The following is a 14,913-nucleotide window of genomic DNA, read 5'->3' on the forward strand; positions in this document are numbered from 1 at the left end:
AAAGTGACCTAATCAGGAAAACTTTACATTGACCAATGGATCATGAAAATTAGGTCATAATCAGATCAATGCTGTGAGACAGACTTATATATCTTGAAATTGTTTTATATCAAATATGGTTGCCTTATTACTCATACATATTATACAGGTATTTCAAGCAGTCATTGAACCAGTTAAATGAGGTCAAGGACAACAGACATATATGTCAGACCACAAGGCATCTATATACCAGATATGGATTATTCAGCTCAGCTACCTTCATAAGTATGAAGCTTTATGCAGAGACTTAACACTGTCTCTGTCTGATTAGCGTATCTAAGTACTCAATATTCAGCGGGACAAAAAGTATAATTTTTTTTTATTCGTAGATATCTCGATCCATGAAAGCACCTCTTTCTTATATATAAACTAAACATTCAAGCTTTACAGAATTGATGGTAACCACATAGATTACAATGAAAACAGAAATTCTTAAATGTGACATCAAATGTTTATGGTAACAGTATACACGTATCTGTTATGCAAAAATATCTCCCACTGAAGATGACCTTTAATTCAATAATTTATTAACCAGAGTAACTACTAAGCAGAAACTGGTCAATCTTAATACTCACCAAATGACAAAATAAACCAGAATTTCATTATGACTGAACATTTTAAATATTCATTTTTACAAAAATTTATTCTGCTAATCTTACATACTTTATGACTACCCATAAGTTCCCAAGAAAATGACCAGGCTTCTGTTGAAATCTGTGCTTTAGTTAACCATTCATGTATCTGTGGATGAACCATTGACTGCTGATAAAACTGAAGCACTGCCTAAAATAATACAAACAATTATAACTGATCAAATGTATCAAACATCTAATTGCTTTTGCCTATATATTTAATGCATCTCAATGAAAAAGGACTTATAAGCTAAGACAAAGTAAGATGCACTGTGTAGTAGAGCAGGGATTACCACAGGCTATTCAAGGATGGTGCTACTCTGCACTGAGTCTAAAAAACCATGTGAATAAATTTAATAGAGTTTCTGACTATCAAAGGTCTGCCATTAACAATAAATTCTCTGAATAATTAAAACATTAAGATAAGAGAAATAACAACCGCTGATGAGGATCCCGATTTGTGACAGGCACTTGAATATGGTGGGTTTTAACTATTAGATCTCAATCCTTTCCCTTAATGTAGATCAGTGAACTGGAAAATACACTAATAACAAGCGCAGGAAAAGCACTGAACTTTATAACAATGGAATAACAAACCCTGATGAGCAAACAAACCGATTGTAAACAATACCATATCAAAAAATAATCCAAGTTACAAGGGAAAGTTCAAAGTACTCAACCTGTTGATAATAAATCATGCCATTCGACAATCTCATGCTGGTGGCTGTACTTCAGAGTAGACTTTACAAACAGCACTGGTAGACACGAATTTGTGCAATGTCAAGAACAAACAAATAAAACCTGTACAGAATTTCAAAGCAGAAAAAAACAAAAGATTTATTTAAGCATTGCTTCAAACTATAAATGCGCAATTTGATTATCAGTTGAAATAAAAGAAGAATGTGTCTTAGGCCACGATGCCCCCGCAGCAGCGGCCTGCTCAAGGTTTACAATTTTCCAAGTTAAAAAGGGGCATACCTCTAGAACAGTAAATGACATACTGCCCAAATTTGAACTCTGTCTGCGAGTTGTGTTTCTTAGCATTGTGTATAAGTTTCATAAAATTTGGATGAGACAAACTTAAAAGTTAGAGTGCAGAAACTGAAAAATTTGCAATTTTCCCAGGTATAAAGGGGCATTACTATTGAACGGTAAGTGACTCACTGCCCAAATTCGAACTCTGTCTGCAAGTTTTGGTTCTTAGCATTGTGTATGAGTTTCATAAAATTAAGATCAATTAAATTTATGTTAGAGTGCCAAAATGAAAATGGGAAGGACGGAAAGACGGAAGGTCAAGGGTAATACTTAATGCCCCCATTGCCTACAGCGGGGGTATAAAAATACCAGACATAGTGATTGAACAAAAACACTTACAGTATATAAATTATAACCTTTATTAATAAGTCTATAACCACAAAAAGAAAGAATTAAAGGACAATTACAAAACATGGCTCATAAAAATCATCAAAATATTATCACTAGTTAACTAGTCTTGAAGAGTCAATGGCCTTGTTTAGTAAATTGTTAGCCGACCAAGAAGAAATGTTTTATCTATAAGAACTGATTAATCACCTGTTCTACATTTTCTGCAGTGTAAGCCATATTGAAATTGATGTACTCAGTTATCTAGAACCATTTCACTTTCATCTCAACTGATACACCTGAAAAGCAACAAGATTCAATGAATAAAATCAAAAGACATTTAGTGAAACTATCCTTAAAACTGGATTCAGTCTGAAACTGAGTAATGTTATATCCATATGTGTAAACAATTCTAATTTTACTCTATTTGCATATGTGTATGGTATCAATTTCAGTGTGTACAACACACATTTCTGGAACAGCCTTCTTCATTTATGTTGACAACCAAAAGTCTAGAAAACCAAACACTCAAAGTGTTTAAAGGCATCAAACTAAAACAATTTAAGGGTACTTTCATTTGTATGAAAATAGATTAAGAAAAATATCATTAAATGACAATTCATTAAATGGAAAATTTACTCTAAAAATGTACAATTTAAATCATGATAATACAGACATATCATTGATGATTCAAGCATTGGTTAAAACCATTGGTACTAACATAAAGTTATCAATATATGCAGACCTTTTCAATGGAGTCAAAAATTTTAATTACCTCTTTCAGTTACAAATAATTGTCATGTAGTTATGAGATTCTAGTCTATTTAGAAAATGATACCATGTTCAACATATTTCTTTATAAGTTTGTGCTTTAGTCTGTTATATGTGGTATCTGAATCTGGCACAAAGTTGGCAGTCTTCTACTTCTACTTTGTTGTGACCTTTCAATACATAGAAGTTTGTGCCACTAGTACATGTACTGCACATGACTACAAGGAACCATGTATATAAATATAGGAAATATCTTTTTTAAATCAGAATCAATGAATCAATGTTAATACATGACAATTTTAATGACTGTAAGTGTAAGTTAAAGCAGCTGATTTAAAAAAACTATACAGAGTGACTCATCACAAAGCTCAATGGAAGGTTGTTCTAGGTTTAAATTGCAGTGGGAAAGAAAGATTGCTGATGTATTTGTTTTTTTCAAAATGGAAATTTAGTACAAGAGGAAGTGCATGTTTCACAGCTGTCTTATAGTTACTGGATTAATCTGTCTTTTGGGGATGGTGACTTGTAGATGGGAGAGTTTAAAAGATATCTATTTCCATTTTTCTTAATCATGTTAATGGCTAAATAATAGCAGCAATACCATTAGTTCAGACCAGTTACAACATGTTCAATGGTATATGTTTCTAACATCTATTACAAAACTGACAAGACACAATTTGCCTCCATATGATAAAGCCAAATGTACCATTGTGAAGTGCAAATGTTATTTATGGGTGTGTTATCCTAGTGATGATTTCAGGGTAAGCTTATAAATTAGAAAAAAAACTGAGTATCAAAAGGGTTAACTTGAGAAACTTGAAGAGAAATGACAAATAAGCATGATGAGGTTGGACAAAATAACTGACAAAAATTAGGGTACCATGATGTTAATTCATTGCTAAAAAGCAACATGCAAAAGTAAACTGTCTGAGATACAGTGAAGCTTAACAAGGTCAACTCAATATTTGCTGCATATGAAGATCTTTTTAACAACAAATGCTGATATCTTCTTTCCACTGGCAAGATACACTTAGATTATGATAGTTCAGTGTATGTGTGGACTCCATATAAGAAACAAATAATGTAGGTAAAATAGATAGTGTACAGAAATGAGCTACTAATCAGATCCTAGGTAATAGTAACTTCAGCTATCCCGAGAGATTAAGAAAACTAAAAATTACCCAACATTGGCTTACAAAATGATCTGTAATGATGCAATTGAAACATACACAATTTTAAATGGAAATTAATATCCTGAAGCTCAGAATCAATGACTGTCTCTAATATAGGCTCTATAATGTTATCCTATTGTACATGATGCATACATGCAACATGGTGAAAAAAACGTGACAGGCAGATATCAGTTTTCTGTCATCGGGTTAATCCTTTGAGAAAAGAAGGAAACGAACTTGTGCAAATATCTGTCGTGTATTCATTTACTTCCGTTCATTTCCTTACCATTATTCATTCAAATAGAATTTTTTTCAGGTTTTAACTTTTTTTTCTTTTCTCAAACTTTCAGAGGTCAGGAACGAACCCGAGATGTTCCGAATGTGGAATTATTATAAAAACAGGAGACGTATCGGAACTAACAAAAATTCCGATATATACGATATGGCCTGAGATCCAGGAGTCGGTTTCGGCACAAAAAACTTACGACTAAGATTCAGTAGCGACGTTGTTGTAGTACACCAGTAGCCAAGTAAATAGGGGGAAAAGTTGTGTTGCCTAAAGTTAATAACGAATTTAGTTGCCAAAAGTGCCTTTCTGCACAGAGACGAATTAAAAAAAAGAATAGATGCCTTCTCTGCAAGTCAGACGAATGCGAACAATGGCAATGGAAACTTTAAAAAATGTTAATAGTTTATCACCTGTATGTCTATAAGACTTATCAAAGGTACAACAATCGAAATATTCTTTCAGAAATAACAATATATTGGATTCTCCACATGTAAAAACTACTACATACGGTAAGGAACGTTTCAAATTTGCTGCTACTACATTGTGGAGAGCCTTCCGGAACATTTCAGGACGGAGAACAGTTTTTCTCAGTTCAAGAGTCTTACACAGTCCTGGAATGACTCGGAATGTCGCCGGTGCTTATTTTACATTACTTTGCTCTTTTATAGTGAATGCTAGCATGTATAATTTGATTTGTCATGCTCGTGCTGTGCTTACTTTTATATTTACTTTTCTGTTTTTTTTTTGGTTTACTTGAATAATTATGCTTTTTATATTGTTGTATACGTTTGTATGTGACCGGTAAAAAGCTCGTTAGAGCTTAAGTTTTGTAGTTTGTAACTATACCGAATCTAAATAAAGCTTTCACAGGCTAATAAACGAAATAAATAGAAGAAGAATGTGTCCATGGGACACAGATCCCCCCGCTTGTAAACATGCAAGAGTCAATTTTCTAATTCAAACATATTGCCATTTTGTTTTCTTTGACTTAGTGACACTTGTTTCTGTATGTTGAGTGCGCAAAGTCTTGGCGTCCGTCGTCTGTCGCCGTCCGTTAACTTTTCACAAAAATCGTCTCCTGTTAAAACACTGGGCCAAATTTAACCAAACTTGGCCACAATTGTCATTGGGTATTTAGTGTTCAAAATGTGTCCGATGATCCCGCCTGCCAACCAAGATGCCCGACATGGCTAAAATTAGAACATAGGGGTGAAATGCAAGCTTTGTCTTTTGTTTTGAAAACCACTATAGAGAAAATCTGACAGGGTCAGAAATGTTCAGAATGTTGAGCTGTTCCCATTGTCCATCAAGTTAAGTCAAAGCTGTAAGTCGAAACACAAAACCACACTACCAGAGTAAAATGCTACATATACTAGTACTCAAAAGCAAAATGGGAAGATCTCCATAAAGAACTGAATATACTATCAACCAAAATCACTGATATGTATCAAAATGATGCTACAGTACAAGAATTGTGGGAAACATTCAAAAACGAACTCTACTCAAATTTAGATAAGAACATACCATCAAAACTCAACCGCTCTAAAACAAGTCTACCATGGATAAACCACAAAATTAGGAAAATGTTCAAAAAGAAAACCAGGCGATACCAACAAACAAAGAGAACAAAGAACTGGTCAAACTACACTGAAACATTTCCAAAAAAAATGCAAACGACAAGTCCGAAAGGCTGAATGGGAATACATCAACAACACCACAATGGAAGGACTGGATAACAACAATTCAAAACCTTTTTGGAAATACATCAAATCTAGAAAACAACTTCAAGACAACATAGGAGTATCACCGTTGAAAAGCAATGGCCATTTAGTGAATGACAATAAAGGGAAGACAGAACTAATGATACAACAAAAAAGTTACAGTTCAAATGAGTATTCACCAGAGACAACGACAAAACACTGCCTAAAACATCACAATACATAAAGAACTCAATCCCATCACTTGAAATAAAACATGAAGGTGTCGAAAAACTGCTTAAACAACTAAATCCATCAAAAGCATCAGGACCAGACGGCATACCAAACAGAATCCTCAAGGAGTGCTCCAAAAAACTAGCACCAGGACTTGCAATAATATACCAAAAGTCAATAAATATTGGATCACTGCCCAGAGACTGGTTAAATGATAACATCTCGAGCGTATTCAAAAAAGGAGACGAACACGCACCGGAAAATTACAGACCGGTATCACTAACATCTGTGCCGTGTAAAATACTAGAACACATTATCTGTAAGCACATGCTAAACCACCTAGACAAGCACAGGGTACTCACACCACTTAACCATGGATTTAGATCCGGGTATTCATGTTAAACACAGCTATTAGTCACACTGCACGACTTCATGAAATCACATGATGCTTTGATGTTGCTACCCTGGACTTTTCAGAAACATTTGACACCGTGCCCCTCAACAAATTATTACACGAACTAGATGAATATGGTGTGAGAGGACCACTGAATAAATGGCTGGAAATGTTTCTCACTCAGAGAAAGATGAAAGTTGTCATTGATGGAGAGGAATCTGAAGAAGCTACAGTAGACTCGGGAGTTCCACAAGGAACCGTACTTGGATCCCTTCCCTTCCTCTGTCATATCAACGACCTGCCAGATGCAGTAAAATCGACTGTTAGATTTTTTTTTGGCTGATGATTGTCTGTTATACAGAAACATAAGAACTCAACGTGACCACACACTACTACAACAAGATCTGGTTAGCCTAGAAAAATGGGACCAAGACTGGGGTATTCGCTTTAACGCAAAGAAATGTTACATCCTGAATATTAAGGTCAAAAGCCAGAAATTATACACCTTTGATGGACACATACTCCAGCAAGTCCAACACAATCCATACCTGGGGCTACAAATATCAGAAAATTTAAAATGGACCACCCACATCTCAAATGTGGCCAAGAAAGCAAATTCAACACTCGGCTTTCTAAGACGCAACCTACGATTCTGCCCAAAAGACTGCAAGAAAACAGCCTACATCTCATTGGTAAGATCTACAATGGAATATGGGTCAATAGTATGGGACCCATAGACAACAAACAACATCAACCAACTAGGAAGGATACAGCGTAGAGCAGCACGTTTCATCACAGGGGATTACAAATCTAGAGAAGGATCGGTCGCAAAAATGCTTACCGTACTGGAACTAGAAAACCTGCAGTCCAGAAGAATAGTTCTGTTAAAAGTGGTTGAGGGTTTGGTCCCAGCTATCGAACCTGAAGAATTTTTGGTAAAGAGCAAAACCAAAAGGATTATCAAACCGAAACGCTTTTAAGACTTTGAAAGCACTAACATAGTAAACAATTCGGTCAAGAACAACTCAAAGGCAATTGATACAACAAATTGCTAAACCGAGCAATTTAAGAACTCATTCTTTTTTAAGACTGTGATCCATTGGTACCTTCGACGTAACGATACAGATACAGATAGTCCTCTTATAGGAGTTATTGCCCTTGAATGACGAGTTTTACGATTTTTATTGTCATTTTTGTCTATTATTTTTAAAATTATAATGCATAGAGAGAAACTTTAAGAGCAAAAATTACCAGCAAGACAAGATCTACTGATATAAGTCAACATGGCCGAAATCGTCAGACGACTCCTTATTAGAGTAATTGCCCTTTAATGACGATTTTTACCATTTTTTTTTCGCGTTTTTTTTGCTTATATCTCCAACATTGTAGATAAGAAATGATAAGAATAGACTTCATGACAAAAATCTCTATTTTGTTGATCTTGTATTACTGATCTTTTAGTCTGTTTAGTTTCTCTCTATCTTCTTTAGTTTTTTCTCAAAACACAAAAGAGGGTAAAAAAATCCTCATTAAAGGGCAATCACTCCTATGAAGAGTGACAGTCTACTAACTATATCGGCAAAATTTGACTTTCATAACGGAAAAAAAATGTTTCTCTCTACTAAAATATCATAGTTTTCTTGATAATAGGTAAAAACTCGTAAGGGTTCTGCGGAACCCAGTGTCTCGCCTACTTTTGCTGTTAATCGCAGGCTCAACAAAAATGAGGAAAAAAATTAATAAAAATATTCCTCTCTATACTATCTTTTGATTGTAAGTAGCTTCTGTTCAAGTTTGGTAAAAATCCAGGATAGTTTATGAATCTAATAAATGTTTTAAAAACTTAAACTGCAGACTGTATGTTATGTTAACTGGAAGAAAAACTAAGTCCATTTATAAGTAAAATACGGAAAAAATGGAACAAAATTTCCTTCTATATACTAGCTTTTAATCATAAACAAGCTTCTGTCCAAGTTTGGTACAAATCCAGGATAGTTTAAGAAAGTTATTTAAATTTCAAAAACTTTAACCACAGAGTGAATGTAATGCTTCCTGGCAGAAAAACTAAGTCCATTTATAAGTAAAATACGGAAAAAATAGAATTTTTTCTACAAAATTTACTTTTGAATATTATCTTATGATCATAAACAAGCTTCTGTCCAAGTTTGGTAGAAATCCAGGATAGTTTAAAAAAGTTATTAAAATTTCAAAAACTTAAACCACAGAGTGAATATTTGTGGACGCCGTCGACGACGACGACGACGCAATGTAGGATCGCTATGTCTCGCTTTTTCGACAAAAGTCGAAGGCTCGACAAAAATGATCAGCAAGACAAGATCTACAAGCCAGTCAAATGTTGATAAAATAGTTAGTAGACTCTTCATAGGAGTGGTTGCCCTTAAATGACGATTTTTTTACCCTCTTGTGTTTTGGGCAAAAACTATTAAAAAAGATAGAGATAATCTGTTAACAGAAAAATGATCAACATTATAAGATCAACAAAAAAAAAAGAAGAGATTTTTGACGTGAATTCTATTCTAGTCTACAATGTTGGAGAGTGTCTATTGTTGAAGATGTACCTTGTTAAGCGACACAGGCTCTTTCGAGCCTCTTGTTTTATACAATATCAGTGTCCTGAATTCAATATTGCCTTTTCCGACAATTACAAGATACACGTAATCAAGTGTACTCGAAAATCATGTTTATATAGAGAACAAAATAAATGTAATTTGAACATGTTGTGCATTGATGAAGGACTATAACTCATATTCATTTTAAAACAGAACTTCTCAGTATAACTTGTAAAATCCCTCCTCTGTAGTCTTTTTACCACAACCGATCATAACACTTGAAAAGTCTAATTAACTTGATTTTTACAAACCCCTGGTTCCCTCAACATAATTTGCCATCATTATATGGGTGTGAATCCTTATTTGCACAGACCCAAGGACTAGCTGAGTTCTTAGTTATAAACAATTCTACATGCTATGGATTCTCCACATTATCTTTAATCAGTGATATTTATTATATTCTTATTAAATATTGCTTTGATGGTAAAATATTTTTCTCAATATAAAACCCTTTGAATCTATATTATGTGGAATGGAAAGTGATTTTTAAGTAGTGTTATCACTCTTTTGACATCACCATTTGTTGAACTTAATTTTTCAACCTTTGAAGGTAAGTGAAATAAGCATAGGGAATAATTGTAAAATGAAAAATAACAGTATATATATTTGGTGTGTCCAGAGCATTTTTCTAGGTTAACCTTCATCAGGAACAATCAAACCCCAAAATTTAAAGCTATAGTACAAATACTTCGATGTAAAACCAAAATGGACCATAAAAGAAATAGCTAAATCCACATAAGGTCAACTTTCCCTAAGCGAATTAGAACCTAAGTTTCTTTTTAATTTTTAAATTTATCAACAGAGACTTTTCAAAATGTTTTGCAACACATGTAAAATATTTTTTGATTGCTAAATTCAGTAACAAAACCAACACCTTTACACAACAGTATCAGGTTATTGGAGGGTTGGGGCACCTGCTAACATGTTTAACCAATCACATTCTATATGTGCCTGTCCAAAGTCAGGAGCCTGTAATTGAGAGGTTGTTTGTTGCTTTTTATTATACATATTTTTTTTTAATGTTTTGTAGTTTGTTCTTTTATAGCACTACTGTCCCAGATTAGGGGGAGGGTCGGGCACCCTTTAACATGTTTAACACCACCACATTTTGTATGTGCTTGACCCAAGTCAGGAGCCTGTAATTCAGTGGTTGTCGTTAATTGCTGTATATCATATCTGTTTTTTGTTTATTAGTTTATACATTAGTTATTTAGTTTTCAAGTTTATTTGTGTTACATTTGTCATTTTTGGGCCTTTAATAACTTGCTATGATGTATGGGTTTTGCTCAGTTGAAGGCTGTTCTTTGACCTGCAGTTGCTATCTACGTCATTTGGTTTATGGAGAAGAGTAGCTATCTACTTCATTTGGTTTATGGAAAAGAGTTATCTCATTGGCAATCATTCCACATCTTCTTATTTTTATATATGCTATTAAACATAATATGCCTGAATTTATAGATTTCATCTCTATAACTTTGGTACGGTTCAAAATCAGATTTCCATCTCTGAAATTGACCTCTCAAAATTTCTGCCTCTAAATTCGGTTGTAGTCTGTATGGTTCCAGTGGTAACCGATTTATTGTGGTTTTATATATCCATTCTATCTTGCACTTAGGGATACTAAAACATGTATTCTTATTTTTAAGGCAATAAAACTAGCACTCAGACAGTTTATAAATTTTATTGATGAAATGAGATCTGAATTAACTGATGCAACTTATATTGGAAAAATTAACTTAAACAAGTGAAATATTTACAATGAAAAACTACAATCCCTTTAGTTACTGACTATAATAACAAACTTATTGTGGGTAAAATAAACAAGCAAAGGTAAAATGACATATCCAAACCACATCATCTGTACCTCTATATTTCTATGTGGATCCATTATCAATACTTCATATTTTCACAGTTTTGATTGATATCTTTTCTCTGTTATGATGTTAGTTAAAATAAAATAGAAAAAATTTACCCATATTAGCATATGCAGTAACTTATTTTATGAAGTTGATAGATCTTTATAGATCCACAAGGAAATACAGGGGGATCAGGATAGCAGCTTAACAAATTTAAAATAATGTAACAGTGACAAGCTCATCAGACTATGCATACACCAATAGAAATCTATTTATTCAGCTGCCCTGAATCAAATTATCTAAATACATCATATATATGTATGTATATATATATATATATATAAAACCTGAAGCGTATAAACTAATTATCAATAATTATCACCAGTATATTTTATTAATCCACCGATAATTAATCAGCTGCTGCCTTTACCTAATTTTACCCAATAAGTATAACAAGAAGATGGATAATATTTTTGTGTTAAAAAATGAGCATAAAAATTCTGAAAATGATCAATTATGGATATGTGCAAATCTTTAAAACTTGAAATTTTGTCTATGTTGCTTTTCAAAAATTGTGTGTGTATGTGACAATCTATTTATATTTTTAATAATTCAAATTTCACAAAAGATGGATGAAAAACTTTAATTTTGAAAAACGAAATCACGTCTCCCTTGTTTCTTCCTGTCTATGTTAAAACAACCCTGAAAACTCTAAGCAATTTTGTTCATTCATTCAATCCCAATGTTAACTGTATAGAACTTTTTATTGACAAGTTTCCTCATATGTTAAAAGGCAAGGTCCATGTCTTCTTATGGGAAATTTAAGGAACAAAAATCTGATCAAAACATTAAATAAGAGTATCAAATACATGTGATATGGAGAAATCCTGTCAAATTTTACTTTTCCTATGACTTCGTAAACTATCAAACTTTCACGACAGACAAGAAAAAAAACCAATGTTTATAAATTATGTTTAGGTGAGATAAAAATGAAGTACTTGTAATGCAAGTGCAAAATGGTTATTTTTCTCTCGATTTATTTTGAGAAAGAAACATGTATCTGTATATTGTATGTTTTTAAATTATGCTACTGCAGTATGTTTAAATCTTTTTCCAGATACATGTATATATTTTGGAAATGAATTAACAACTAACATATGGATAAATATTCTTCATTAAGAGAACTTGTGATAGAATGAAAAAGTAAAAAGATGTTCCATGATGTATCTTTTGCAAAATATAAACTTTTTGAGACTATTTTATTTTGCTTATCTAAACTGATCATATTTTAAAATTATGGTAAAAAAAATAACATTAAAAAACAAGTTGTACATTCAAATTAGTAAAAAAAACATGCTCAAAAGAAAACAATATTATTTGACTGGCCAGCTGATACAATATTTTTCTTTCTGCATAAATGAGAAGATGCCATTTCTATATGTAAAATAATATGGGGAAACCTGGAATGATTTTTTTTTGTGACAGAAATTATATTGTACACTCAATGTGGTTGAAAAATCTTTCATACACTCTTTCCATACCAAGTTGACTCCACAACAGAATGCCTTATCTAATCCATCAAACACAAATACATTTTCTGAATATACTCTTACACATATGTACATTTGAAGCATTCAAATAATTTACTTTTACAGCAAAAATCAACAAATCAATTGGGACTTTACCATTAACATGTATAGTGCCAAGATATGGGACTTAAGATGGCATAGCAGAAACCATCTTACAACAAATTTCTCATCATTTTTCTAATTAAACAACACAATAATGCACGAGTGCCTCATCTGATTGCTATACATGTTAATAGAAAAGTCACTACAGCGCTTTGCATTATTCTGTTAACAACATTGTATAAGAGGTTTGCTTTAAATTAATTCATGTTGCAACATAAAAACATTTAAATTTTTTAACAATAGCACTAACAATTCATCAGTCTATAAACAATTCCCTTAAACAATGCTATATAATTTAATTCAGCACCAAAATCTAACAGTCCAATGCAATGGGCTGTATATAAAACAATTCATACTAAAACACATGTGATATGTAAATTGCAAAAATTATAAAACATATTATTGTAAACACTTAAAAATAATTTTGTCCCTAATTAAAACTAAATCTATTCCTAATAACATGATAAAATAAGCTTAATTCATAATGAGCTGAAGACAATCAGAGCAGTACCCCAATATAATTACGTGTTATAACCAAATATTGTTAAAAGCTATTTCAGAATTGTATGTATTTCGGAGGAGATTTGGAAGGCACGCACTATCAATAATTCAATAATAAAGGGCAGTGTTCCCGCCTGCCCTAAATAGAAGGGCGGCCTGCCCTTGATGCCTTAACCCCCGCCCTTCTGCCCTCCAAAGTAAAAGAATGCACCCCTCTGCTTATTAGGGGTAATGGGGTTCATATTTAGTGCATTCAATTTCTTATTAAAAATTTTACAGGAGGTTTAGGAGAAACGAGTGCCTACCCCCATTCATTTAATTTTAGAATAGCCTTATTCAATTTTGTCATAAAAGGAGTAAATTCATGAACGATGAAAATGATAAACACAATTGGCCGAATTCATGTGACATGCAATTAATTTCTTCCTTCAGAAATCTTTTGATTTACAATAAACCTCATCCATTTCAAAGGACACAATCTTAAATTATGAATGAATACTTGTAAAAGTTTAGTAAATAGACAAAAGTTAATCCTTTTAAAACCATTCCTGAATATAATGAAGCAACATATTTTGTTTAAAATAACTTGAATCCATTGCTTATTCTATTTTCACGAATTTTTCACTTTTACAAAAATTAATTGGCTTATCTTATCAATACGGTCATATTATATTTGAAATTTCAATTTTTAAGAATATAATTTAAAAGCACAACGGATATATTCTAGATAACAAAAAAATCATGCAATACAACAAATGAATCCTGAGTGATGAAAAAACAACATGAAAATTCAGCAGATATAGGATAAGAATGATTAATAGGTATCTCCTAATGTAAAATTAAGGAAATATTGAAAAACGAAATTAATTTTGTACTCTTGCTATATATGTTAAAAACTTATTAAAAAAATATATGTACCATTGATATTATACATATTTTTCTATAGAAATAAAAGTTTTATCAATCCCCAAAAATATTTTATTTGACTACAAAATTGTACTAGGGGCTGACTGTATTTATCATTATACAAAAAAAGATCATGCCTAAAACATAAACTGAGCAAATTTTATTTATCGCTGACTTTGTAAACATTTTTATCTATCTAATAAAAAAAGAGCTACTTCAAATATATATTAGCAAATGCAACATCAGCAACAACATTTTCTAATATTATGTTAAAGTATTAAAAAAATATGAAGAATAAAATTTTGCCATTTTGATATCGAAATAAATGAATTTTACTGGCCGTAAACATTAACTTGCTAATTTTCAGGTATTAAGGCTTTAATAATGATCATTTAAATTTATCTTATGAAATTAATGTCTTCATTTATTCATCTTTCATAATTTAATCTATAATCATGTTCTTCTTCACCATACATTTTACACTATTTTTGAATTAATGCTAGCAATATGACATATGAAGATCTTCATTTATTTGGCACATCAAAGATGACAGAAAGACATGTCAGTGGTGATCGCTTATCTGTAAACTTGACATCATAAATTGGTTACTATGGAAACTGTTTTTCAGTAAACTTGACACCAATGATCAGTTACTAAGGAAACTGTATCAGTGCCAACCTGAAAAGATAATGACAGGTCAAACAAACCTGCAAAATTTGTTTTAAAGATACAACATGAG

The 14,913-nt window shown here is 32.3% G+C and overlaps 2 protein-coding genes across 7 annotated transcripts in view; both read right to left on the reverse strand.

Moving 5' to 3' along the window:
• LOC127731597 (importin-13-like) overlaps positions 1-4,340 on the reverse strand; it is a 41,395-nt gene extending 37,055 nt beyond the window's left edge. For both annotated transcript variants that reach the window (XM_052240359.1, XM_052240348.1), the window contains exons 1-3: positions 4,263-4,340; positions 2,244-2,332; positions 703-822 (exon numbers count right to left, since the gene is read on the reverse strand). In XM_052240359.1, coding sequence (XP_052096319.1) covers positions 703-822; positions 2,244-2,273 — 150 coding nt within the window. In that variant the 5' untranslated portion in view covers positions 2,274-2,332; positions 4,263-4,340. The remainder of the gene's footprint in view (positions 1-702; positions 823-2,243; positions 2,333-4,262) is intronic.
• A 6,545-nt stretch (positions 4,341-10,885) lies between these two features.
• LOC127731529 (histone-lysine N-methyltransferase, H3 lysine-79 specific-like) overlaps positions 10,886-14,913 on the reverse strand; it is a 50,146-nt gene continuing 46,118 nt past the window's right edge. For all 5 annotated transcript variants that reach the window (XM_052240334.1, XM_052240333.1, XM_052240331.1 and 2 more), the window contains one exon: positions 10,886-14,852. In XM_052240334.1, coding sequence (XP_052096294.1) covers positions 14,842-14,852 — 11 coding nt within the window. In that variant the 3' untranslated portion in view covers positions 10,886-14,841. The remainder of the gene's footprint in view (positions 14,853-14,913) is intronic.

The sequence above is a fragment of the Mytilus californianus genome, unplaced genomic scaffold (assembly GCF_021869535.1).
Source record: "Mytilus californianus isolate M0D057914Y unplaced genomic scaffold, xbMytCali1.0.p SCAF_1, whole genome shotgun sequence".
Lineage (NCBI taxonomy): Eukaryota > Metazoa > Mollusca > Bivalvia > Mytilida > Mytilidae > Mytilus > Mytilus californianus.